We start from the raw sequence: 25,959 nt of genomic DNA on the forward strand, positions 1-25,959 counted from the left end.
GAAGCAATTTTCATAAATTTCTTTTTCCTTAGCTTGGTAGCACTATTACTTTTTATTTGTTATAAAACTGTCAAAATATAGAGATTGTCATACGATTTAATTCGCGGATTAAAGTGTTGTTTTTTATACAATTGTGTTGGGAGACTAAAGTCTGAAAAGGTTTTTATTTGTTAAAAGACAGATTAGCTAATTCCAGTTAGTAGTGTAAACATAACTATTGCAAACACTTAACTATTAATAAACAATTCCCTATAGCAGATCAAAGTCAATCGATAAAATCAACTTCTACGAATACATTAAAGAATTGGAACAAAGTTCAAACACATTGTACATAGTGAAAACGAAGGAATAAAAGAAAATAATGGTTGATAACGTTGGCAATACAAATAATTTCCGATCTCCTATATTGATGGAATCAAATTTAATACCACCAGCAAGTATTTCAACTGGCGGAGGGATACGTACCGTGGGAAATAACAGTGATTCACAACTACACACACCTTTCGCTGGGAATGTGCGTGCTTTACCACCACCGCTGCCACAAGCTCCTTATGGTACCAACACCGGCTATAGTAGCAACAACACTTTCGGTGCATACGGAGGTTATACAGGTTATAATAATTTTGGCAACAGTTTTGGCTCATACGGTGGTTATGGTAACAGTTACGGCGGTTTCGGTTCATTTGGTGGCTATGGCAGTGGTTTTGGTGGTGGCTACAATCGTTTTGGCATGGGTGGCATTAATCCGATGGATCCTGAAATGCGTTTCATACAAATGGCTGAAGCGAGCGCTAGACCTGCGTTTCAAAGTATTGAATCACTTGTTTCAGCTATAGGAAATATAGCGGCAATGTTGGATTCCACATTTTTTGCACTGACTAGTTCATTTCGTGCTATACTGGGTGTGGCATCAAATTTTGGACGATTACGTGGAGTATTTGCACAATTTTGGCAAACGTTCGCCATACTGCGTGGACTAACATGGATTTATAAAAAGTAAGTTTATATTATATTATTATATAGATTTATATTATTTTTTACAAAAATTATGAATAATTTTATTTACAGAATGTTGTACTGGCTTCGTTTATCCAATATTGATCCCTCAAGCGAGACTTTCAAACAAGCTTTTGCCGAAGCAGTTAATGATTCTGCACAACAGTCGGGTGCACCTAAGTTACCGCATAAAGGTCAATCCCCATGGCCTGTGCTGGCATTTATAAGCTTTATATTTACAGCACCATATCTTATCATGAAACTCTTGGGTACTGTTACAAATACAGCGCAGGAAGAAGGTATGTATCTTATATGTGGACTATATACATATACATTTGAATCTAATATAACCAGATAAGATCTGCTTATATCTTATCGTCATTCCTGTTTCTTATTTACAAATCAGTTCGCAATCAAATCGCACATATTTAAGATTAGATAATGTGTTGAGAATAAGCAATTTACTTATTTCATTGTGTCTATTTACAGCACGTAATCCAAAGAAGTGGATTAATCCAATCGAAACTATTGCAATGTATGATTTTCAAGCCAGAAACCCTACTGAATTGAGTATGCAAAGCAATCAACCTTTGCTCATTGCACCGAAAGAAATACAGAATACTCTTGGCATGTTGAATACCGGCTGGGCAATAGCCTGTACTGTGGACCGTCAACAAGTTGGTATTCTACCGATAAATTATGTCAAAAGTCCGCAACAATTGCGTGAAGAACAACAAAAACAACAACAACCGTTAATGCCTGAGTTGACAGAGACGAACATAAACAAAGAACCACAACCAGCGTTGATGGACTTATCAGCAACATCTTTCCCTGCACCTCCCACAATGCAGCAACAAAATGTTGGTACTGGCGCGCTGCCTGATTTCGATATCGCACCACAACCACTTGGGACACCTGATAATGCAACGCTATTAGCCACTAGTGGCAGCGATGAAATGTAATGAGTGCATTATTATAAGTGTGGAATTGTGTGTTTAAATTGCTGTAACTTTAAGTTATTTTATATATTTATGCGTAATACGTCGAGAATTCCTGTTGCTCAAGTGAATTAGTTAAAAGTTATATACTGTGAATTTTGTTAATTTCATTTTGTTGCATATTTTTTGCATTTTCCATTTCCTGTTTTTTTTTTTCATTTAAATAGGTGTATAGTAAATTTAAAATTTTTAAATATATGCACGTAGGTTTAAAGTTGTAGCTTTATATATATTATAACTATTTTTGTGCACTGATTTATTTGTAAGCTTCACTGAAAAACTGTTAGGCTTCAATAGCGGTAATTCTTATTTTTGGCAAATAAAATTTATGTATTAAAATTACTATAATTTATGTCTTGTGGTACTCAGTTGTTGAAATTAGAATGTGCTAGATATATGCACATGCTATTGTAATAAATGTACTGTAGAAAATCGTATTCCTCGGTAAATTTTTATTTTTTACTTTATTCACTTTGTTTTATGCCATATTTCTAAAATTCAGTACAAAACAATATTATGAAAGATACAATGGTACCAAATTAATCTGTACATTCCCCATAGCAATATTTAGTTGTCTAGAAAAATCATTTTTTATAACACAAATATAACGGAACTCTGTATCGAAATTCAAATACAATATATGCTAACTCAAGATAAGTTTAATATTAATTGTTTGCAATTTGTTGAATTTATGCCTTAAAAATTAAGTTACTACAATAAATAAATAAGTTTTACGGTTATTTCATAAAACAGTGCTGCCATAAAATATTTCACTTACTACCAAACAGTGGTTAATAAAAAGCGTTTATCTACGTAAATAAATAAAAAAGAAAAACAACGTATTTTTTCTGATTTTTATAAATTTAATTCAGTATAAGTAGTACACTTTATTTTACTAACTCATTCTATGTAGAATCATCAGTTCAGTGTCATTGTCCCGTACAAAGTCTGCAATTGTGATTTGCATAATGTCTCCACACATTACATAGTGTTTACAGCGTTTTGTTAGTCTAAACATTTAATAATAATATTTTCAATAATAAATATTGAATTATAACTACTTATATGCGTTTCTTATGCAATATACAGCTATTTTATATACTCGCTTTACATACTGCACATATTAAATGTGAATTTGAGTTAAAAATGTTTTTTTTTTCTTTTGTTTTTATAAGATATTTGCACACAAATTCTGGCAATTTGATCAGTTGATCGGCTTACATTAATATTTGTATGCATACCAAATTTATGTATTAAATTGTATGTATTATTTTTTAAATACCGCAGTATTTATGCTCCACTTTTTGTGCACTTTCCCCAATAAATAAATAAAAGAAATCAAAATTTCATTTTCATTTCATTTGTATTGACTTTTTAACCATAAAAGTGGTCATGATTTCAGAACATGCCGATTTGCTCAAGACTTTTGTTTGGAAGTATTGGACGTAATCATTTTAAAAACCTTTCCGCAAAGCGTGCACGCCATATTTAGACTCTATGCTTGCAATACAAGCCTATTTTTGAATTAAAAAAAAAATATATATATTTCCAACTACAAAACATTTCTGCATTTATTGAGGTTTCGTTTTTCTTATATTATACAAACCATTTAATATATTATTTTTTTGTTATCAAATATGTTTTTATTTCTTGATATTTTGTTATTTATTTGCTCCTATACTTCATGCTCACACTTCGATTTTAGTTTGTAAATTAAGTAAAACTACATATATATAAATAATAGAGCGCTTCTCAACCAATTTTTAATAAAAGTTTAGGCTTTCAATTTTCTAGTACTTGTTTCATACAGCTAATGATTTATTGTTTTTTTTTGTATTTTTTAATAATAATTTAGCGTAAAAATTTAATAAAACTAGGTTGTTGAACTCTTTATACTAACATATTTTATATGTTAAAAAGTATACAATAAATTTAGAAAAAAAACAACTACTTATACAAAAGGTATTGCCTTGCAGTTTTTGGGGTGTGATGAAATACAAAAATATTATACTTTTTTTAATAATTACAAAAAGAAATTTCGTGTAAATGATACAAATCATATTAAAATTTTGGTTTACAGTTATAACACAATTTGAAGAATTTAAATTGATATTTTAATGTTTTATACCAACAAGGGCTGGCTATAGCAGCATTCCCGCAGTTATAATAAACATTTCATTTATTTAATTAAAATGCAGACCAATTTCTGTTTACATTTTGTGATTATGCGCCTAAAGGTATGCTTCAGCACATATTAAATGTTAAAAATATTATATTTAACATCCGCGCCATTGAAAAAGGATTTCAAGGAAATGTTGCATTTGCAATTTATTTATAAATTTTAACTGTAACTTTCCAAAATAATTTTGGTGAATACGCAACATTTGTTAATTTTTGAATATGTTCAAGACACTTTCGAAAAATTTCAACAAGCGTTTAAAGCACTTGCTTAAATTTAATTAAAGTATACTCCGCAAAATACTAGAAATTTACAGTGCAAGCTGCTTAAATTATCAAAGAAAAAAATTATTGTTTTTCTTTGCATCAGCGCTAAAATATTTAATTTGCTATTATACTAAACATTTTGAATATAATTTGTTTGTGTAAATATTCATTTATATAATCGAATTCATGCACAACTTTCACAAATCATCACAATTTAGATCACACCCCTTTGCTGATAAAGTCTTATTATGCACATTAAAAATCCAATACAAATTTGCAAATCGTAATGCAAAAACAAAAAAAAAACTACGTTAAGCCTAACAAATTCTCGACAAGGAGAAATTTAAATAGTAAAATTGAATAGCAAAAGTCTATTAAATGGTTAAAAGGCTTTGCCTCACTTTCCTTTTTGCAGAGAGTACGGCAACATACACATACAAATACATTCAAACTACGTTAGTCGTGTAATATACAGCTCACACTCCCATCGTTCAAAGTGCACCAGCACGCTCTGCACGACGCAAGTGTGCGTGTAATCATAAACAAATTGACAGCTAAATAAACAATTTTTGGTGTGAAGAAAATGCACACACTTGCCGCACTTTGCTCCTCCGCCGCGCTCTAATGCAAACCTAATAAGGCCGAAATGAATGAGAAACTGAAGGAGTCTTCTGTTGCATGTACGCTAGCATCGCTAATTGTTGCGCCTACACCACCATTGGATGTAGTGGTTGTGCGGCTGGCTGGTGGTGGTTGTGGTATTGTTGTTTGTTGCTCCATTTCGGCAAAGTTGCTGCCACCAGCGACCACTGAGACTCCTTCATTTGTTGTTGTTGTTTTGTTATGTAAATATATATTATTGTTATTGTTGCTGTTGCTGTTGCTGCTGCAGCTGTTTATTTTGTAGTTGTATGTATTGTTGCTGTTATTGTACGCAACCATGAATTCGCCTCAATCAATATCGCTATTTTCCAAGAAATCTTCATCATCATCATCATCATCGCGTAAGCCACCAGTTTTAGCACAACCACCCCCACCACCACCACGACCATTACCGCGTGAATAGCCATGCGATGAGGAATCATTCGTAAGTTCTGCATAGCCGGTCATGGTGTCGTCATCCGAGTCACAGGCTAAGCCTTTACCATTGCCATACGCTGAAAAAGAGATGATGAATCATTAAATTAACAAATTAAACGAAATTTTATAATTTTTTACAGATTAGAGTTTTAGTAGTTGTTGTTGTTGTAACGGTTATCCAAACCTAATAACCTAAATTAATTGTCAGCGAAGTCATGTAACGGAAACGAGCTGTTTCGACAGGGTCGAACAAAAGGGGAAAGGAGTGTTAGATGAGTGGGGTTTCGGAAGCTTACAAATAAGTGGTTAGTGTAATGCGGCGACTCTTTGCAAGGAGGACATATAATGAGTATTTCGGGATTTAGTCTGGATACATAAGAGTTTAAGCTGCTACAATATCCAGAACGAAATTGCGCGAGGTCACTCTAGTTTCGCGAGACCACTCGAACTCTGTATCTACTTTTGTGGTGTTTTATCTCCAAGTACGCCATTCACAAGTAGGGAGTCGGTATAGTTCTGTAAGTCTACGACATACATATTTCAGGAAAGTACTTATGATGGCTCAGAGAGGCGGGTCGACTTCCAATAGGTGATTTCTACGAAAGCATCCCAACAGAAACTGTCTGAAGAGTATTTCATTATGCTACTTATGTACAGGTATCATACGGGTGTAGGTGCTCAACCGGAGGCATCAAGAGGCTGCCTGTCCGGAGAGCGGTATTCTGACAAGTCTGTAGCTTCCCCAGCTGCGTCCTACTGCATCCAGACGACCAAATAGGGGCTGCGTAGTTAATGACCGATTGAGGGATAGCCTGGTAAGTTGCCAACAACATTTCTTTGTCTTTACCCCATCTGCTGCCGGCTAGGTTGCGGCTCTGTACCTTGGTAACAATCGCAGTCGTATGGGGAGTGAAAGAGAAAATCATTCAGTAGTAGTTTCTTATACCTTCTATATATTTCTCGAAATTCGGTGGCACCAAAGTTTTGGCTCGTTCGATATCCTCGTGTGAGCATTCGCCTTTGTCCAAACCTTTGAAAACAAATGATAAAATTAGTAAATAAAAGAGATGCTTAGAAACACATATATGTAGGTACGTATAGTGGATGTCAGATGACAAAAAAAACTTACCACCAAGTAGACCCATACGTTTCAGTACTTGAGCGTCATCGTGCATCTCGAATTGATCATCAAATTTGAAAATATACTCGGATCTGGCGAATTTTATAAATTGTTACTAAATTCCTTGAATTGTTGTTTTAATAAAACTCACTTGTCATTCGTAACGCTGCAATTGATTTTTGTTGATTTGTGCGTATTGACTATAATGAAGGGTAGTTGTATGGATGAATTGGGTGTTGGTACGTTGCCTTGTCGTTCCGCTTCCTTGTTGCGTTCGATTAAGCTCTTGAAAGCAACTTGATGCAGCAACAACTCATTCAATTGTTGATGCTTCTGTTGTATGCGTTGACGACACTCTTCGTTTTGTCTTTCCAGATCAGAGCATTGCTATAATAATAATTTATAATTTTTAATAATAAAATCAACAATAAATTAATACAATAAACTTATACCTCAGCTGAATTTGATGGCAAGCCTATCCAACGTATTTCCTTTTTGTCTTTTGATATTATTTCCATGGCCATAAGCACGTTCAGCGCATCATATACACGCCGGCGTATATTCTTTTGATCACAGTTTGCTGAATCTATGGAATTCATATGTAGTTCTTCGGCGACCAATTCATCGGCCACTTCATTATAGGTCGTGACACCCTTCTCCTTGACCTTTTCACAAACCTTGAGTGCAAAATGTCGCAAGCCTTTACCCGCTTTTTCGGGCTTGCGTTGCCTTCGTGCCGAATTCGAATGTGGACTACTAGTACTGTGGCTGTGTTAAAGCAATAGAAAAATATTTTAATTATTTTAGGCATATTAAAATAATTTTTAAAGTGGTCTTACAGTTTTGATTTCATTTTTATATTATTATTTGGTGTGTATTTTGTGTAACGCTCCTCCGTTTTGATGGTAACCTAAAATTGGTGAGCAAATTTTTTTTTTGTGTTTTTTTTATTAGTATTTGTGCGCTTACCGTGTCAGGCGTTTCGTACTTAATCGCTGTGAATGTCGGTTGGTGGCTGCCGACACTACTTTGAGTTGATATTACTGTGTATGTGTTGTTACCTAACGATAAGAAATAATTAATTATGATTCTATATTAATTATTAACAATAATTATGCTTACTATCGCCACTTTGTAAATTATAACGGCTCAAATACTGTTGTTGACTTGACGTAGCCTAGGGTGAAGCATAAAAGAAATTAAATTCAAATTAATAATCCGAAAAGTTTTTTGTATTAGTTTATCTTAAAGGAAAAATTTAATTGTAATAAAGTATTTTTAATCAATATTAGTAATATTAGCTAATAAATAATTAATAATTTTAGTACATGAATACAAACAAAAAAAATGTCCCTTTACTTTAAAGCTTATTTATCTATATATATACAGTTGAACTTCTATAACTCGAAGTTCTCCATAGCTCGAACACAACAAATTACCTTCCATAACTCGGAAGTCTCTCTAACTCGAAGTTTTTTGCAGGATTATGGTGATTCGAATTAGGGAAGTTCAACTGTATATTTTATACTAAAATAAATGTTTTATGTAGTGCAATATTCACATACTTCTGTATAGGTTCATATATATATAGAATTTAAATTATATTTTTTTACGCTCTACAAAGCATTTTCAAGCCATACGCCAAACCATAATATCAAATTTTTAATGCATATGCCAATATTAACAAACATACATATATACATATGCTCGTCTTCACATTTGCATACATCTTTGAAAACAAAAAAAAAATATATATTAAGTATATTTGACCAGCTGATTATAACCAAAATAATAAATTTGACGTTAAGCGTAACGTAACAGCATTGCGCATGCTTATATTAGGCGGTCTGGCACAATTACCACAGAAGGCAGTGCGCCAATTTAGTAAACAGCCGCACAAAACTCACTTTACAACAACAAAACTCACATACATACATACATACATATGTATATAAGAACTGAAATGTGCCATTAACTTTAGCCTGTCAATTCGCACGCATTTGGTATTTTTTTTCCTCCCTACATTTATTACTTACCAACTGTGTGTAGGAGCCCGCACTGGAGTTATGGGAACTGCCACTTGCGTTACCAAGTGTTTCCTGCTTTATATCCTTTGGATTCAGTATCTTGACAAGCTTGCCTGCAAACAGAATAACGAAACTTTTATGTGATCATACGTACACATAGTTACACAAATACACGTATGCTGTATGTAAGTGTATGAATGTATGTGCAATACAACTAACGAATGCGGTAGCGAAAACAAAAAAGCATTTGTAAATGGTAGGCAATAGATTTAGGTATGTATGGTAAGAACCATCGTGGCATCTAACGCAATGACATTAGCGTTGAAAGAAATTGAGTAAAGGTAAAGATAGCAGACTATGACACTCAATTTTACACTATGATATTTTGTGTTATTACAACTTAAATTATTTAATTATGTAAAATAATATTCTATGGCGGCGCCAATTGTACCTTCCCACTCCTCTCATATCAAATTTTACTTACGCAGCACACGTTTACAACCAGCAAATGGCGCTTAACATACATTATGCGCTGCTCCAAGTTACATATGCGTTATTTCCGATATACTATATTATAATTGTTTTGATGCATTTACAAGTCTATAGTCTTTAGCTTTAAAAGGTTAGCATTTATAATATACGCCCATATACTATGTATGTAGTTCGTCTTAGTCAAAATGCGGTAGATGTGATATGTCAGCGCGCCTTTAAAACCCAGCGTCAATGGTTGGAGCCAGTCAATAACAGAAAGCAACCAAAACACACGAGTAATAAATGCGGCGAACTGGCAAACATAAATTTTGATGCCTACGTTTTTTAGCTTCTAGTAGTTTAATTAGGGTGGCAGTGTAAGAAATTTTAAACCACCATACGAAAGTATACTGCATATAATTTGAGTGTTTAAAATGAAATAATATCAAATTGAGGCAAATATGAGGCTCTCCACATGAAAAATGTGGAATCCTAATTAGTGCCTGTGACATTTCAGAACTTAAAATTTTGTTTTAATTTGATAGCAATTAGCAACAGTTTGTTGACAAAAATATATACAATATCGCCGTTATCTTTATCGTTGGATTGTTATTATAATTGTTTAGTTCGATCGCAATTTTGTTATTAACAATCCATATACCCTACCAGAGTCAAGTTCAAGTTTTCATGTTAAAAATTTATGCTTCGTGTATTCAAAAATGTTGTACAACTCACAATACCACTATTTTCATGAGAAAAATAATCTTAAAAAGCAACGCTGAATTCTGCACTGCAGGCGGGTTTAACACGTAAAACTAGGAAATCTCGGTACACATATCGTATCTAAATCAACAGCTAAAATATTAGAACAATCGGTTTTCTATAAGTCCATTGACATGCGATTTTAATTTTCTACACTGAAAACTAGTCTCCTACAGTCCAAAAATTAGTATAAAGCTTTAGATATTTAGAATGTTTAACTAAAACAATTTTGACGAGGTGATCGAAATTCTGCATAACATGATATGAATGAAATGATATCACAGATAGCTGCATGGAGTGAATATTTTTGGTATATAATATGTTCAATATAATACCTAGGACAAACGCTAATTATTAGACGATATCTATAGTAGCAGTGCAGTTGTTAGAAATGCGTGGAACCAGTCCACAGGACCTCATCCAATCCCGACCAATATACCTATATTTATTCCTTTATCACGGCACGCTCGGGAGCAACTCAGAGCTACTTTTTCATGGATGCAATATTAAGACTTTTATGTGAAGAGACTATGAAATTCAATGCAATGCTTTTCAAGTAATCATAATTTTTACACTTAGAACCACTCTATACGCTTTTGTCACCTGAATACTGCATATATTTGTTGTCATCAATTTGCTACATTTCCTTTTCCGCTTTGTGTTTTCAATATTTCTCCCATTTCTATTATTTCTCACATTGTATAGAGAAGTAGAGAAACTATCAGCTGATAAAACGTAAACAATCCACAGCTGAGAGAGGTTCATGGAGAACTGTCAAGTAGTCCTCGGGGGTAGGTTTCTTTGGGCGTCCAAGATGGCCGACTTTTTACCGGAAAATGGTTGCATTGTAGAATTTTTGCGAAATTTAATGAAAAGTTGTAAAAAAAATACAGATTACTTGAAAGCATTCAATATTTTATCGATATAAAAAGGGTTCCTCTTTACACTGAATATTACAGTAGTCGTTTTTACTTCCAAGTTTAAGAATAATGAAAGCATTTATTTGGGCTTCATTTTATCGAATGTGGTGACATAATTATTCACCACAGAAATATGGTAGCAAGAATTGAGCAACCATGTAAGTTATTTGACAGTTTCTCTAGTTGTTGTTTTTGCTTTTCATAATTAAAGCTTTATTGGAATAGGGTAGCAAAAGAATAAAACGAACAAGTTATAAAAAGGCAGTACATCCGTATTAATTATGGAAAAGGGCACAATGAACAGAATTTAAATTAATATAGGTAATATATAATGTATTGTACTCATTTGTAAATATAGTGTAAATTTTTTTGATTTATATGATTTAGCGTTAGCTGTTTAAAAGGGACAAATATTTACACAATTTGAAAAAAAACCTTAACTTCGTATATAGGTCTAATGTATTGTCTAATACCTGAGACAGACATGTAGTGTACATTGTAGTGTGCTTCAGAAACCATATGTGTATCACCGGTTTTCCGAATTTTGTTTGAAAGCAAATGGTGTTCCGTACTACAATAGAGTTCTAGAAACCATTGAAATTTTGTGGTGTTGTGAAATGTACTACAATGGATTGCATTGAACACACCGAAAGCTTTAAGCTCTTCTGCCACAATCATATGTTTTTTGACATTTTGACATGTAGAAAATAAATTAAATTCAAAATTAATTGATATCAAAAAACAAAATTTGAAAAAAAATGTGAAAAATATGTAATATGTTTGTAATAATATGTAATATGTAATAATTATATTGAACAATAATATTTTAAGATTGCTTGAAGTTATAACTAAGTCAGGATAAATTTTCCTGCCTGTTATTCATAATTACAATTTGCTTGAATTTATTTGTATCAGCTGATGAATGTAAACTTAGTACAATATACTACATGTGTGTTACTATGCTGGTTCAAGGTTTCTAGAGCTTTTATTGTAGTACATGTAATAGTATGAAAACCATATGTCTGTCTTAGGTATAAATATAGACAAATACATAAAATTGATAATGTAACAAATTTATATCATTATTATAAGAAGTGTTATTTTAATAACTGCATGATCTCTCTCATGTTTATTCCTTGCTGATAGCGCATAAAATCGATTTGTATTTACAATAAAAATATACACATGCATATTTACTTATGTATAAATTGTATTTTCCATTCCCAATTTTGTCTATAAATACTTTAAAATAATTAAATTAAAATACTATTTAAATTACTGCCAACTTTTCGTACCATACCGCATTACAAACAATTATGTTGGGTATTCATCCCTATCAGAATTAATATAATTTAATTTCGTAATACTAAATAACAACATAATACTACCAAAAATTCGAAAGGTAATAAACAATAATACACAAATTTTTGATTATGTGAAACCCTATTTGGGGAATATGAATTAGCTCAACATAGGCGGCCATCTTGGCTTAAATGTCAAAAGTAGTTTCTGGAGGTGGGTTTTTGGAGTTTCTCTACTTCTCTATACAATGATTTCTCATTTTCTTTTACCTTGTGCGGCATATGCACGTCTTTTCTGATTTAAGCGCTTCTCACCCTCTTCTTTTCCGCACTTCATTTCCCATTCACATTTTATTCATACATATGTGTGCCGCCCAGCGCGATCTACACAATAATATCAAAAATGAACACACGACATGTACAAATAACAACAGCAATGCGACCTCAACTGCCAACACGAGCAGTGAAGCCAAGGTAACTATTTTGACTTCGTTGCATCGCCGATAACCACCAACTGTCGTTTCGACAAAACTCAATTGTATCCCCCCGTATCCGTAAAGGATTATCAAAAATAGTAAAGTAATCCTCTAACTCACCATTTACATCCTGGATTATACAGTTGATTTCACTTGTCGCCGATGCGGCAGCGGCTGAAGTTGTTGCTGTGACTATAGTCGCTGTTGAATGCGCCATTTTTGTTTCGTTTTATCGTTGTCTTTCCTTCGTCTTTTGCTTTTTTATCAGTTCAATTTCTACTCCACCGTCCAGACACCTACGCACCGTAAAAAGCCAAGACTACAGACTATAAGAATTGCGTGTAATCACGCCCCAATGCTCAAAGGTTATTATTGTCGTCTCCTAGGATTTTCTTTACCACTGAGCTCCTTTAGTGGCTTCTTAGTTCTTCTGTACGCTTATTGTTTATTATCGATATCTTCCCGCCTCAAACTCACCTACAAGCAGATGCAGTAGATTATCTCACGATAATCCGCGAAAAAGAGTACAAGTGCGGATGCCTATAAGGCGAAACTTCACACCTTTTTGGCGCTGTCCACTTATTCAAATGTCTTCAACTATTGGAAGACCACAATATATAGGCTTCTATTTTCAGAATCTCCTTTTTGGTCTATGCCTTTTTGTCGTATTGGAGGCAGAAAAATTTTATTCGACTCAAAATGGCGAGAGCAGCAGCAGCGGCAATTCGAATTCCCCACCACAGCAGCGCGTTTTTTTCCACCCGCACACACACCACACACCGAAAAATACGAATTTTTCCAGCCAATTTTCACACACTTACCCGGCCCGGATTTTTATCAGCTTACTTGCAAAAAATTCACAAAATTCTAAATTTTACAAATTCAATATTTCCAAACTATTCACTTAACGTTAACTTTATGAAATCTTTGCACAAATTTTGCCTTAAAAAATTCGTGTGTGGAAAACGCGACTTGCGATACTTTCGACGTGCTGCAGAAAGAGTAAGCAAATGGGCATGATAGAGGCGGAAAGCGCTCAGCTGATTGTAGCGCGCCAAAGCGACCAAATCACGCATCTGGCAATGTTGTTTCTTTACTGCTTACAAAAGGGATATTTCTTATTCAATTTAGAAGGACTTAAATAATTTCAATCCAACTTTTAATTAATCACACCGGTCTGTTTTTGACAATAGGTTAGCTAGTGGGTGTATTTAAAAAAATCAGCGTTACCACAAATTTATCCCTTGATTTTAAGAAAACAATGATGAATTTGTAACAATTCTTATCTCGTGCTGCCCTTATATGGGTAGTACTTCAGGTGCACAAACAATAAAAAAAAATAAAAAATTTAGTATTTTTACTACAATCAAAAATTTATTAAAAACGTATTACATAATTTGAATAGGAATTTTACCCTTAAACTTATAAATATTTTATCATTTTATCTACATTAGAAATCAGTAACGCTATCTAAATAGCGTTCCTTAAAAAATCGACAGGGCTTACGTTGCACATCACCGTTTTTTGTTGCACCTTTGAAGAACTTTGTTAATTTGGGCCCAGCATATTTAGGTTTCTGATCGTCTGGTTCATCAAACTCCATTTCAAGCACCTTATTAGCAAGAGCATTCTCCGCAGTTGACCAGCTGAAACGCACAATACGTGGAAACCCGAAGACCATATCTAAATTCTCACTGAGAAAACGTTTAGTGACTGGATCTCCTGGATATCCACTACCAAATTTTACCGAACTCAGTTCGGTACTCTCACGAAATTTCCACACTTTTAAAGCAGTGTCACGGGTCACCTTGGCACAAATACTAGCAGCAGAGACAATTGGATAAGTAGAATCAGCCTTTTTAGCGACTGTAATTTTAAATTGTGGAAATATTCCTTTCAACTTTTCTTGATACTTTTCTGGAGGTCCAACCGTATCCACATATACCTCTGCAATATTAACTCCTTCCTCGATAGCACGTTTAATAAGTTCAATGGCTGATGTCATAGAAACTTCATTAAGTGAACATTTTGTGCGTCGTAACATACTAGTGCTAATAGTGTTAGGTGAAATCAATTCTACAGCCCAGCCAACGCAATTCCGTGGTGTCTCTGACGTATTCATTTCGTTAAATATAAACTCGCGCTTTTCTTCGGTTAGTTGTTTGGAGTCGGCACATCCTAAATCTATCAATACTTGTTTACTGCTTAATGGACAAAATGCTATGCCATAAACCATTGGACCGAGTACTGGACCACGACCAGCTTCATCTACACCCAGCATACATGGTTCAGTCTTGCAAATATCGGGCAGGTCCTGGAAATAAACCGTGTTTTGCGAATTGTCACGTGCAGCAATATACGGCCCCAAAGTTTTAAGTGAATCAATTTTATCCACGGCTACATCTGAATCTGTGGCAGTATCATCACACTCGCTCTTTACCTCCTCCTTGGTAGGAGAAATTTCCTGTTTAACTTCCGCTTCCTCTAGTTCATTTTCCTTTTTGATATTTACAACTTTTGATTTTATTTCAATTTCATTTGGTTCTGTCTTGATAATTTTCTTGGCTGGTTCCTCTTGTTCAAAATCCATAATTGTATTCCAGAAGATGCACTCTTCATGTGATTTTACTTTAGTTCGGTTCTACTGCTGCTTTTTTCGCGCCTTTTGTGTTTGTTTACATTTTTTGTTTATGGTTGCCAATTTGGTTCTGCTAAATTTAAATGTCTTATTGTGTTAAGTTTCTTAGCTGTGATTCGTTTTTAAAGGGAAAATAACGATATTATATTTTGCTTAGGTCTTAATTTAATATTATTATATACTTTACTGTTTAAAATACAATAAGAAAACTAGCAAAAATAAATATTGAATTAATTCTCCGGTCTGGCTGTCGTTGGGCAGCGCTAATAAACAGCTGTTTCTACGGCGGCGAAAATTGACAAGTGGTTACAACCCACTTGTTTTCCAATTATAGAAATACTTTTTACTTATCAGATAACAAATGAAAATTAAACATAATTAATATAAGAAAATTTAAAAAAAATTTACCTTAGTAAAATTTACATTCCCCTTAGAATATCTTATTTCAACCTAACAAGCACATTTAATTCCAATTGGTTAAAAATTCCTCAATTTCTAATCTGAAGTACGGCAGCGTCGCAGTTCAGCTGATTTGTTTACCGCTTACTTGTTGTTTGTGTTTTTATGTTGACATATGATTACAAGGCGAAAACAGAATAAAACAAATAAACAAATACAAATTTTTACAAGTGATTATAATAAAAAATTGTGAAAGTAAATACGTAATTACTCATCTTTCGATGAACTCAAAAGAACTTTATTCTATACGAGAATGGGCACCTTTAACAGATATAATGGAGAAAATACCATTGCGTATGATACGCGCACTTGGCATATTTCCAGCAGATTTAAATATCACTTGTGTCGATGCAATTTCCGAATTTATAGCATTGGGTAGTGATGCTGGCATTGTATTTTGGTATGACCGGTACACCGGCGAATTGCAGAAGCTGCGCACAGAGGTAAAGCTATTATTTTTATATTAAAAAATATAATTCCAATGTCTAAATATACCCCACCTCCAGTCATAAATGACTCATACACCGCAAGGATACACCCATATTTGATCTTAGATTATGTCTATTTTGCGTGTCTAAAGTATATTTACTTTCTAACTAATCAATTTTCTTCCGTGTTTACCGTTAACATAGTTTCCAGCGCGCATCACATGCGTGAAAATTGTCAATTCGGTGGAGTATATGATAGCCGCGGGAAATGGTAGTGGTCAAGTTAGCGTCTTTCAAATACAAAAACAATTGCCGCCAGATTTGAATTTAGTTGCGCCATGTGCGCGAGCGAAGCCCATTGAAAGATACAATATACGTGATTTGCATAGCTGCGCCATAAGCTGTGTGGAATGGTCCAAGAATGGCATGAAACTCTATTCAGGCGATCGACAAGGCGTTGTAGTATTAACGGAATTTGACTTTCAAGCAGTAAGTTGCTTATGTAAAATGTTGAAGATAGTAAATATATTTTCTTAAATCTAATTTGCAGCACATCAGCAAGGCGACCGAAATACTCAGCGAAGCGTATGAAATTGTACAGCTTAGTGTTTGTCAGAGTTATTTACTAGTATCCACACTTTATCGTTCCATTGTATGCCAATTCACCACCGCCACCGGTCAATGGCAGGTTACACAAGTTGGAAAGAAAGATCGGAAAGTATTGTCTGATTGTGGTGGCATATTCCTCAAACAACAAAACAGTCGGCCATTCTTGATTTGTGGGCGTCCAGGTTTACGGTTTTGGATCGCCGATGCCGAAGGTAATGTGGAAAAAACATTACTCTTTCGCGAAGCTGTGGCACGTAGTCCTACCTGGGAAATACCAATACTTAACCCCAAATCAATGGGCGGTGAACGAAGTACAACTTCCTATACAAATGTGGCCGATAGCGATGAAATTAACCGAAGTTTTGGTGCAATACGTTTGTACAAGGGTGACGAGAAACTGATTGTCACACACGATGAGTCCACATTGTACTTATTGAACTTGGATCGACTGCGTGTCGAAGCTGTGGCACGAGGTTTTCGTAAAATTCTTGATTTTTGTGTTTGCGATAAGGAGATTTTTGTTTTGGAAGGTTCACGTTCTCTGCTACGTCTAGCGCCGAAGCCGGAGAAGCCGAGTAAAACTGGTAGTTAAAAGTATACATACAAACTGTTTACAATTAGAATTTTAACAATATCTTCCATGTAGCCAAAGTAATTTTCAATCCGTCAATGCCGCCACCAGTTCCTTTGCTAGGTGCTGCAATCGCTGGTTCGTTGGACTCACCCGCTGAGTCTTTTGAACCACCCGAACAGCCAGTGGGTAAAGCGGAAGAATGTTTTGAATTGCCGCCTGTTGAGTTACTCAATTTAAATGTGCCAATCGAATTGGCTGTAGAATCGCCACGTGCCGAACAAAATCGTCGTTTGGAGATTTTTAATCAAATTTCTGAAATGGATTTCGATCAATCCATATTACATCATAGTGGCATATCACAGAGTGGTGGTGGTCGAAAAAAACGTACAAGACACAGTCGTGAACGAGAGCTTGCTGCTAAGTGCAGTAACGAAGTTGCGGCACCAACAAAGTCACAGGGCATTGTAGAAATTGGTCGTGTTGTGGAGCCAGAAACAGACTTGGAAACAGCAATTAAAACCTTGACTGCTGTTGAAGTTGTGGAGGTTAAACCCCATGTAAAGCAAACCACTACAACTAAACCAACACTAATGAATAGCAGTTTTTGCGCAATTACGATGACGAAAAATACCGAAAGTGATAAAGTGAGGTAAGTATACGCATGTTATTTATGTCCACGTATTGAGTCGTTTTTATAGTCTTGTAACATTCAGGATCAACTTTTATTTTCTTTTCATTATTTTCACTCATTTTATTCAATAATTTTATGGGAGGTCCTTTTATTAATTGGGCAAATTGCTTTATTGGTTCTTCAATCAGCTGTTGCTACAATTAATCATACATATTCGCTGTTTTAAATAATCTATACTCTAGTGAAGTAAACTAATGTCAACACACTCAAATCATTCCAAAGTGTAAAATAAATTATCTTAAATTAAATCGTCACACAGTGGAAAAGTAAATTATCTTTCGGACATCTTCATATGAACATCACAACAATTATTTTCATTATCATTCTAATTCAGGAAATACTAAACTGATAAAAGTAGTTGTAGTTAATTTTATTTATCATAAATTGTTTTCTTTACATGTCTAGAATACTGTAATAAAGTGATTTTTAGAAATTCGAAGTTGTTTTAAGGAGTTAGGTGTAGTCAGAGACAAGAAAAAATTATAATTTTCAGTATTTCTTTTTGTATTAAATCATATTATTTTACAAAAGAAATAATATGGTATTATTACACAACGTTTTGACTTGAAGTCGCGAAAATTAAAAAAGAAATTGTAATTTCCCAAATTATAGCTGTTTGTGGTGACCCAGTTCATAAAAAAGGTCCTTGCGGTGACAATCATAAGCCTAATCTGCTAAAATCAATCGGTTAAGAAAAAATAGTTTTATAAAAGTAAAAATCGAAATTAAAAACAAGTAAGGAAGGACTAAGTTCGGGTGTAACCGAAAACCTATATAGGAACTAGGAGAAGTTATGACCCAATTTCACTTATTTTTAGCACGGAGACATATTATTGGAAGAAAAAAATGTCCTTTGAATTTCTCTAAAATATATGAGAGACTTACCTATATTTTCGGTAAAAAATTTATTAGAAGCACTGAGGTCCTCATGTTCGATATATGGGGCCTTGAAAACCTATGGTCCGATTTCGTCGATTTTTAGAAGGTCGATGCCACACTATAAATGCAGTATTTATGCAAAGTAATCTTCTTAGTGGTTACTTTATATATTGCAAAGTAAACGATTCAGATCGACTTCAAAGTTCTGGTATATCGGAAGTAGGGGTGCTGGTGATCTGATTTGGCCTATTACATACCGAATTTCATTGAAATTGGTCGAGTAGTTTCGGAGATATGGTTTTTGACCCATAAGTGGGTGGAACCACGCCCATTTAAAATTTTGTATACCATTTTGAGTGCAATATTTCTGTATCATCTTTATAATGAAATTTAAGGCTTTTGGTGTTTTTCCTTATTGAATTAAAGTATTTTTAGTCGTTTTCGACATAACCTCTGTATGGGAGGTGGGCGTGCTTATAATCTGATTTCCTCCGTTTTTGGAATGTATAAGCTAGTACCTAAAAGAAACGACTCTGGAAAGTTTGGTTGATATAGCTTTTACGAGTTTACGAGATATGTACAAAAAACTTAGTAGTGGGCGGGGTTACGTACACTTCCACAAAAAATTACATATTTGATATGACCCTTCATAGTACGATTCTTACCAAATTTTACTTTCAAAACTATATTTATGGCTAAGTTATGGCACTTTATGTGTTTTCGGTTTTCGCCATTTTGTGGGCGTGGCACTGGTCCGATTTCGCCTTTCGAGAAATGTATAAGCAGCTCTAAAAAAAGATAATAAAGACAAAGCAATTATAGTAACCCAATACCATCTAACAATTCTATTTAATAAACAAATGTCACATAATAAAATAAATGAAGGAGGAGCTGCTATACATATTACTAGAAACCTTAAACATGATCAGCGATAATGTATATGTACATATTATTATACAGAATTATTGTATTTCTGTTGAATTTTAAACGAAATATATTACGACTTTTGAATTAGTCTTGATTTTTCAACTCCACATCTTTGTACACGCAATTTGCACTATCCCTTGGTCGTATAGCCATGTGTACATATTTTAACGAATAATCGTAGCCGTGCCATGAATGCCAGTTTATGCCTCTCGCATGTTTTGTTTTAGTGCCAATATAATACTCGCCATTTAGGTTACTAAAGTTGGCAATAATAATTAGGTGTAACACTTTACAAAACTAGCGAATTGAATTTTACCTCTTGTGGCAGTTGTTGTACCACCAGCCACCTTTGTAACTATCCGCACAATTCCCCACTGAATCATCGTTATCCCGATCGAATGTAGTGAACTTTTGGCCATCGTGAGTGCCGAGCATGGAATCGCCTGCACTCCCAGAATATCATCCCAAAATATTCAATGTATATTTTTCGCTCTCATTGCCTACAGCAAAACTATCGTAGTGGGCGTACTTAGCAGTATCGTTGAAATCAAGCAATTCGATGTGTAGTTCATTAAGTTGCATTTGTGTGAGTGCATGCAGTTTGTCCAGACCAATGAAAAAATTTGTGTTCAAATTTCCGAAGCCAATTTTGTAAAAATACCAGTTGCGATGGAAGTTAACATGTTTGTCCTGTCTACGTTGCACCAACATCCAGGGGTCACCACCGTTGTCATCGAGTAAACAGTAAACGTAGAAGGGTCGATTTGTCCAACCATCTAACGGTAAGCGTATTTGATTGATGCCACTTTGGGCCTTTGTACCCGCCAAGCACACTGCCTCAACACAGTTAGAAGCTAGAGCCGTATTGGACTCCTTGTTCAATATATTCGTCGAGGCGATGCTCAGGAAGAGCACCACAAGCACAGCGTTCACCAACATTTGTATATATGGACTGTCCAATTCGAACGCTATTTTGTACTAATCAGTCGAAAATAAACACATATTTATTTATAATCGAACTCTCGCAAAACTATCGCATATCCGCTTGCCTCTTCCATCAAGTAAATGATTCACGCAAGTAAATACTTGTAAGTTGTTGGGATATATACCTATAAGCAACGTACTCTGTTTTGTTTTTGTTATGGGTTAATTATGTTAAATATAAACAAGTAAGGATGGTCTAGATTCGGGTGCAATCAGACATTTTATACTATCGCAATTTTCTAGAATGAAAGTCCGGAAAATATTTGAGAATGTTAGCAAAACTGTGTCGGAATAGTGAATTGATATTCACCAATCAAGGTCTGCTTGTTTTTTGATTTTAAAACATGTTATGGTCTAGATAATATTTGTACTCTCGCAACATGTTGCACAGAGTATAATACCTTTGTTCACCTAAGGGTTGGTTCTATGTCATAAAACTACACGAGTTAGATATGGAGTTATATATACCAAAATGATCAAGATCCGGATGTCTGTCCGTCCGTCCGCGCAAGAGATAACTTGAGTAAAAATTTAGATATATTGATGAAACTTGGTAAACATGTACCAAATCGGGCGAAATCGTACCACTGCCACGCCCAAAAAATGGCGAAAACCGAAAACATATAAAGTGCCCTATTCAATTTGTGTACAAAGGATCGCACTATGAAGGGGCATATATGAATGTAGTTTGTTTAGGAAAGTGGGCGTAGCCACGCCACTACTAAGTTTTTTGTACATATCTCGGAAACTACTAAAGCTATATCCAAACTCTCAAGCGTCATTACCTTTAGCTACTTCCTTATACAGTCTATAAGAAGGAAATCGGATTGTAATCACGCCCACCTCTCAAACATTCTAAATAAATTCAAAGGAGATGTTTTCGTTCCAATAGTCTGTGCCAAAAATTAACAAAATCAAGCATATATAGCCCCCATACTTCTAGTGGATTTTATACCGTATATATAGGTTGAGATGTGAGATATCTTAGCAAAATTAAGCAAACGTAAAATCTTGGATATAATGGAGCTTGGTGGCAAAAAAAAAATCGGTACAGGAATTACCCCAGTCCCTACTATATATATGGGCATTTCCGCCATGTCGAACGGGACAATCGTACGCCTTTCAACTAAAAAAAATATGAACTAAAATGTTTTTTAATTTTGACAGTAGGATTTTTTAATAGCCCTTCATTAGCTCTACATTTAGTGTTAAGGTTGATTTTGGAACGGTTTTCATTTTCAAGAAGGCATTCGCACGGGACAAAAAATGGAAGTCGTTTTTGCGGACAACGATTCAAACGGCGATTTCAGCGAATTGTGAGGCAATATTCAAATGTTTTTGATTGTAAAATGTTGCGCATTGATGACCTTTAAAGATGGTATGAATTTCATCCAAAAATAATTTATAGATTTTTTTAAATTAATTATTAACCACATTCGCACGGGACATTTTTTTCCATCATAATATTTATGTTGATTTTGTTGATATAATACGGAATTATTTAATAACAAGTCCAATAAAATGGCTTAAAAAAGTAATAAATGTATTTATTTATATATTTTAACTAATATCCAACGAGAAACACAACAAAAATTCTATAGTATGAAATGAAAATAGTATTATGAATGTAAAATACAGTTTTTTTTCAGAAAATGCTGTCCTCGGGTATACAAATTTTTGGATTTCGTTATCTGCTGGGCTTTCCTTTTGATAACTGCTCCCAGTCCATCGGTTCCTTGCAAAAAAAATTATATTCTAATGAAGACTATTTTAATTATTTTATAAAATCAACCAGGCTTGATAATATAAATTTGATTTTAAACTGAGAGCAGTTACCTTAAAAAAATATAAATATTTTAGAAAAGCAACTAAAGGATTTCTTAATTTTGGTTAAGAGATTTATCAGGAAAATAATATGTCATACGTTAACTTGTCACTTTTAAAAGCAAACGATTTTCTCCTGACAACCTTGTTAAAATGAGCACTCTTATTTTGATTTGTAAGCCTATAATTTTCGGCAAAATCTATATATTGAATAGCTATTTCAGTGGAATTTAAAGTGCGGTTTTTGCTTATATGTAATTAATTAATGTAAATGTATCTATTTACACGCTTAAGTCAAATTTATAAGACAAAAAATAGTTTTAAATTTTTTAATTCCGTACCTACGATGTCGCACCTGACCAATTTTAAGTAGTTACCAAAACCACAATTCTTCTGATTTTTGAACAAGGTTTTTTTATTTTAATTGTATTAAAATTTACTGTTTATACCCAAAATTTGGCGAACTTGCTGCTTATATTTGCGATGCAGTGGGAACAAGTGTTGTCTTTTGATGTCGCACGAGACATTAAAATATAGGATAATAAGAGAGCAAAAACTTACAGTTATTTGCAATCGCATGCTTTCTTATGCATTTTATTTTGCTCTTTGTACCCTTATAAAGGTTTTACACAAAGCAAAAATTAATACATGATATGTTTCTTTAACAATTTTGACTGCAAATGCAGTAGAAAAATCGAAATGAGAAAAGTAGCTCCTATTCGACTGGGCTTTGGTATATCTCGTAATTGGTTATGAATTAATTTAAAAATAATTTAATATAAATAAATTTAAATATTTTCCTATGAAAATATGCAAAAACTTTGTTATTCTAAAAATGTTTAATATTTTGTCTGTGGTAGACCTTCTGGCGGAAATGCCCATATGTATATGTATGATTTTTGTTTTCTAGTGGACTTTATTCCGATAATTTAATTTTTTTTTCAAACAAACAAATTATTGTTTTTTATAAGCTATACAAGTAAATATATTTCTTTATATTTCATAGCAAATCAAATGAAACAACATTGAAAAACAAACCAAAATGTGGTTCCATCTCGACACCATTATCGCCTGCCTCACCTGAAGCGGCCAAACAAAAACTCCCCATAAAACCTAAAAGTCTTGCTGAAGAATTAAATTTAGCTGGTATTGCTTTTGGCCCGAAACAATCTAGTCTAGAATGTGCAACACCATCTCCAATACACTCACCGCCCGCTGCGCCAGCGTCAACACCCACGCCAATGCCACTTAAAGAGCTCGCACAAGCATATCCCAAACAAACTACAGTTGAAGATGCTGGCGTGCAGACAACGCCACGCAAAAAGCTCTACTACATGGAGGAAGACGCAGACGATGCTAATATTTACTCAGACTACAGTGCTGGCCAACCAATTGATGAGATGTGTCATGCAGCTTTGCGTGCTGCAACACTAGTTGAGGAATATGAAGAAGAGAAAGAGTGCGCTGAAGCGCGCATTCAGCCTGCGCAGCCAGTCTCCCCAATACATTTACAATTCGTTCGTACACAGCCATTAAATGAGGAGATTAAGAGTTTCCTACCAGATTTTCGACGTGCATGTGATCCGTGTGCTGTGCCGCCAGCAGTGCAACAAAAGACACCGCCACCTTCAGCCGAGTCTAATGGCAGTTCTAGCGAATGGGAGTTTTTGGATAATTGAATTGATAACTTTGGCTCTGATAAAATATCATTCCGTGACATTACACATCACAAAGTTCCAAAACAGTATGCTTTTTGAAAGTGCTGCCGAACTTATATAATTATCAATATTAATCTTATGTAAAACATATTGGCGCTTTTGCACATTGGCTTCTAAAATCCAAATCAATTTTAAATAACCAATTTATGTATTATATAATATTATGGTAATATTGTATTATCTAAACATTTTAGCCACATTTAGTATTTTGTTTAATATTTTAGCATTTTTAATTACTTTTTTGTTGTTTGCTAATTTTTAGCCTAGGCACTATCGCTTACACGTCTATATGTATCTGTATGTTAGAAGAGCAACTCAATTTTGCATTTATTTGCAATTTGCATATGTCTGTATGTATGTATGTAAAAAATCTATACCAAATAAAATTTATATATATGTATTTGCTTCATTATGAACTTGTGTATAATTACTATAATATGTATGTATAAAGGAAAGCAATTGTTTATCGTTCACAGTTTTATAAGTGATCAAATAAAAATATTTCAACTTATTGATATTAGCATGAATTACTCGGCGCTCATACATATCCGCAGCAGATTAAGCGTCGTCTCATATCGGCCTTGAACTTCAGAAAACGGAAGTGCATTTATATAAGTCTGCAATTTTCAGATTTCGAATATCAGCTTTTACGTTTTATAATAAACCCGCTAATCAAAAATACCCACGCGAATTCTCTTATGGTGATATCTGCATATATTTATATATGAATGTATGTAGTGAAAATAACGTTGTTTATAAATAAAATGGATACGGTTGACGTTTATAATATGTACTCGTATATCGTTTACGGTCTGAAGACATTTAGAATTTTCTCATTGGCACGTGGAAATACCTATTCATTTTTTACCATTTTTCTTTTTAAGATTCTTTTTTATCAAATTCTTGTAATGGTCTTTTTTTTAGGACCTTACTATTTTTTATGAGCTCATCTGTAACGGCATAAAGCATTGCCCGAATGATTTTGAGGAACGTTGCTGCGTTGACTGTACTTGACTTGATAAAAAACTGGGTCTCATTCAGTTATATAGATCCGATTGTTATGAGAGTCTTATAGTGAATTTATAAGTTCCATTTTTATTTAGAAACATTACGGTCTCTTAAGAATTCAGGTAACTTGTTTCTTCCTCGAATGATTTTGAGGATCGTTGCCGAGTTGCACTTCTTGACCTGCTAAAAAATCAGGATATCATCCGAAAATGTAGATCCTGTTGTTATGAGCATCTTATAGTGGATTTTTGAGTTCCCTTTATATTTGCAATCTCTTCGCTTTCACGAAAATTCAGGTAACTTGTTTCTTCCTCAATGAAGAATTATTGAACGAATTGGACTGGTAATATTCCCACAATAGGAATGAAAGCAAGATACATATACATACATATATAGATATATAAAAGATGCCATCCACCGACCGTTTGGTAATTTCTTTAACTGGAGAGAGTCAACTGATTTTATGCCTTTAATGGCGATAGATGACAGTAGTTCGAGCTCTGAAGAAATCGGAAATATCATGTCGATTTTCTTTTGTAACTGAGAATTTCGGTTGTAGGTTCGGGGTAGTTAGATTTCACCCAAATTTGAAAACCCCAGTAATTTCCTGTTAATAATTTATTA

At 34.1% G+C, this 25,959-nt stretch overlaps 4 protein-coding genes and 1 pseudogene across 8 annotated transcripts; 2 read left to right on the plus strand and 3 right to left on the minus strand.

Moving 5' to 3' along the window:
• The first annotated feature begins 52 nt into the window (after positions 1–52).
• On the plus strand, positions 53–2,342 carry LOC105213218 (peroxisomal membrane protein PEX13). Of its 4 annotated transcripts, none has more exons than XM_011185893.3 (4): positions 53–195; positions 256–996; positions 1,069–1,295; positions 1,486–2,342. In XM_011185893.3, the coding sequence occupies exons 2-4, from the start codon at positions 362–364 to the stop codon at positions 1,956–1,958; spliced, it is 1,335 nt and encodes a 444-aa protein (XP_011184195.1). In that variant the 5' UTR covers positions 53–195; positions 256–361; the 3' UTR covers positions 1,959–2,342. The 4 variants fall into 4 exon arrangements, with proteins under 4 accessions (XP_011184195.1, XP_011184196.1, XP_028896842.1 ...); XM_011185894.3 differs by having other exon boundaries at positions 57–159; XM_029041009.2 differs by having other exon boundaries at positions 61–195; positions 259–996.
• Positions 2,343–3,535: 1,193 nt separating this feature from the next.
• Positions 3,536–13,616, minus strand: Dp_0 (transcription factor Dp). 2 transcript variants are annotated; one of them, XM_011185891.3, is made up of 11 exons: positions 13,418–13,616; positions 12,717–13,073; positions 8,676–8,779; positions 7,762–7,816; positions 7,609–7,700; positions 7,479–7,549; positions 7,092–7,407; positions 6,791–7,026; positions 6,649–6,731; positions 6,466–6,549; positions 3,536–5,596 (listed from the first exon to the last, which is right to left on the minus strand). In XM_011185891.3, exons 2-11 carry the CDS (start codon positions 12,811–12,813, stop codon positions 5,391–5,393), a joined length of 1,344 nt encoding a protein of 447 aa, XP_011184193.2. In that variant the 5' UTR covers positions 12,814–13,073; positions 13,418–13,616; the 3' UTR covers positions 3,536–5,390. The 2 variants fall into 2 exon arrangements, with proteins under 2 accessions (XP_011184193.2, XP_011184191.2); XM_011185889.3 differs by having other exon boundaries at positions 13,158–13,616.
• A 327-nt stretch (positions 13,617–13,943) lies between these two features.
• On the minus strand, positions 13,944–15,473 carry LOC105213215 (ribonuclease H2 subunit A). Its single transcript, XM_011185887.3, has one exon. The coding sequence runs from the start codon at positions 15,184–15,186 to the stop codon at positions 14,047–14,049; it is 1,140 nt and encodes a 379-aa protein (XP_011184189.2). The 5' UTR covers positions 15,187–15,473; the 3' UTR covers positions 13,944–14,046.
• A 315-nt stretch (positions 15,474–15,788) lies between these two features.
• Positions 15,789–24,739, plus strand: LOC105213214 (WD repeat-containing protein CG11141). The gene is made up of 5 exons (XM_011185886.3): positions 15,789–16,136; positions 16,326–16,610; positions 16,672–17,314; positions 17,377–17,953; positions 23,616–24,739. Exons 1-5 carry the CDS (start codon positions 15,915–15,917, stop codon positions 24,286–24,288), a joined length of 2,400 nt encoding a protein of 799 aa, XP_011184188.2. The 5' UTR covers positions 15,789–15,914; the 3' UTR covers positions 24,289–24,739.
• Positions 17,986–21,081, minus strand: LOC128922810 (ryncolin-1-like; annotated as a pseudogene).
• Positions 24,740–25,959: the final 1,220 nt, after the last annotated feature.

This window comes from Zeugodacus cucurbitae, chromosome 6, assembly GCF_028554725.1.
Source record: "Zeugodacus cucurbitae isolate PBARC_wt_2022May chromosome 6, idZeuCucr1.2, whole genome shotgun sequence".
Taxonomy (NCBI): Eukaryota; Metazoa; Arthropoda; class Insecta; order Diptera; family Tephritidae; genus Zeugodacus; species Zeugodacus cucurbitae.

Excerpts from the sequence above, each read along its gene's own strand:
- LOC105213218 (XM_011185893.3), top strand. The coding sequence starts at position 362 with ATGGTTGATAACGTTGGCAATACAAATAATTTCCGATCTCCTATATTG. Across the intron at positions 997-1,068 it reads CTAACATGGATTTATAAAAA|AATGTTGTACTGGCTTCGTT; the intron begins GTAAGTTTATAT and ends TTTTATTTACAG. Across the intron at positions 1,296-1,485 it reads AAATACAGCGCAGGAAGAAG|CACGTAATCCAAAGAAGTGG; the intron begins GTATGTATCTTA and ends GTCTATTTACAG.
- Dp_0 (XM_011185891.3), bottom strand. The coding sequence starts at position 12,813 with ATGGCGCATTCAACAGCGACTATAGTCACAGCAACAACTTCAGCCGCT. Across the intron at positions 8,780-12,716 it reads TATAATCCAGGATGTAAATG|GCAAGCTTGTCAAGATACTG; the intron begins GTGAGTTAGAGG and ends TTCTGTTTGCAG. Across the intron at positions 7,701-7,761 it reads TAATTTACAAAGTGGCGATA|GTAACAACACATACACAGTA; the intron begins GTAAGCATAATT and ends TCTTATCGTTAG.
- LOC105213215 (XM_011185887.3), bottom strand. The coding sequence starts at position 15,186 with ATGGATTTTGAACAAGAGGAACCAGCCAAGAAAATTATCAAGACAGAA.
- LOC105213214 (XM_011185886.3), top strand. The coding sequence starts at position 15,915 with ATGAACTCAAAAGAACTTTATTCTATACGAGAATGGGCACCTTTAACA. Across the intron at positions 16,611-16,671 it reads CGGAATTTGACTTTCAAGCA|CACATCAGCAAGGCGACCGA; the intron begins GTAAGTTGCTTA and ends TCTAATTTGCAG. Across the intron at positions 17,954-23,615 it reads ACCGAAAGTGATAAAGTGAG|CAAATCAAATGAAACAACAT; the intron begins GTAAGTATACGC and ends TATATTTCATAG.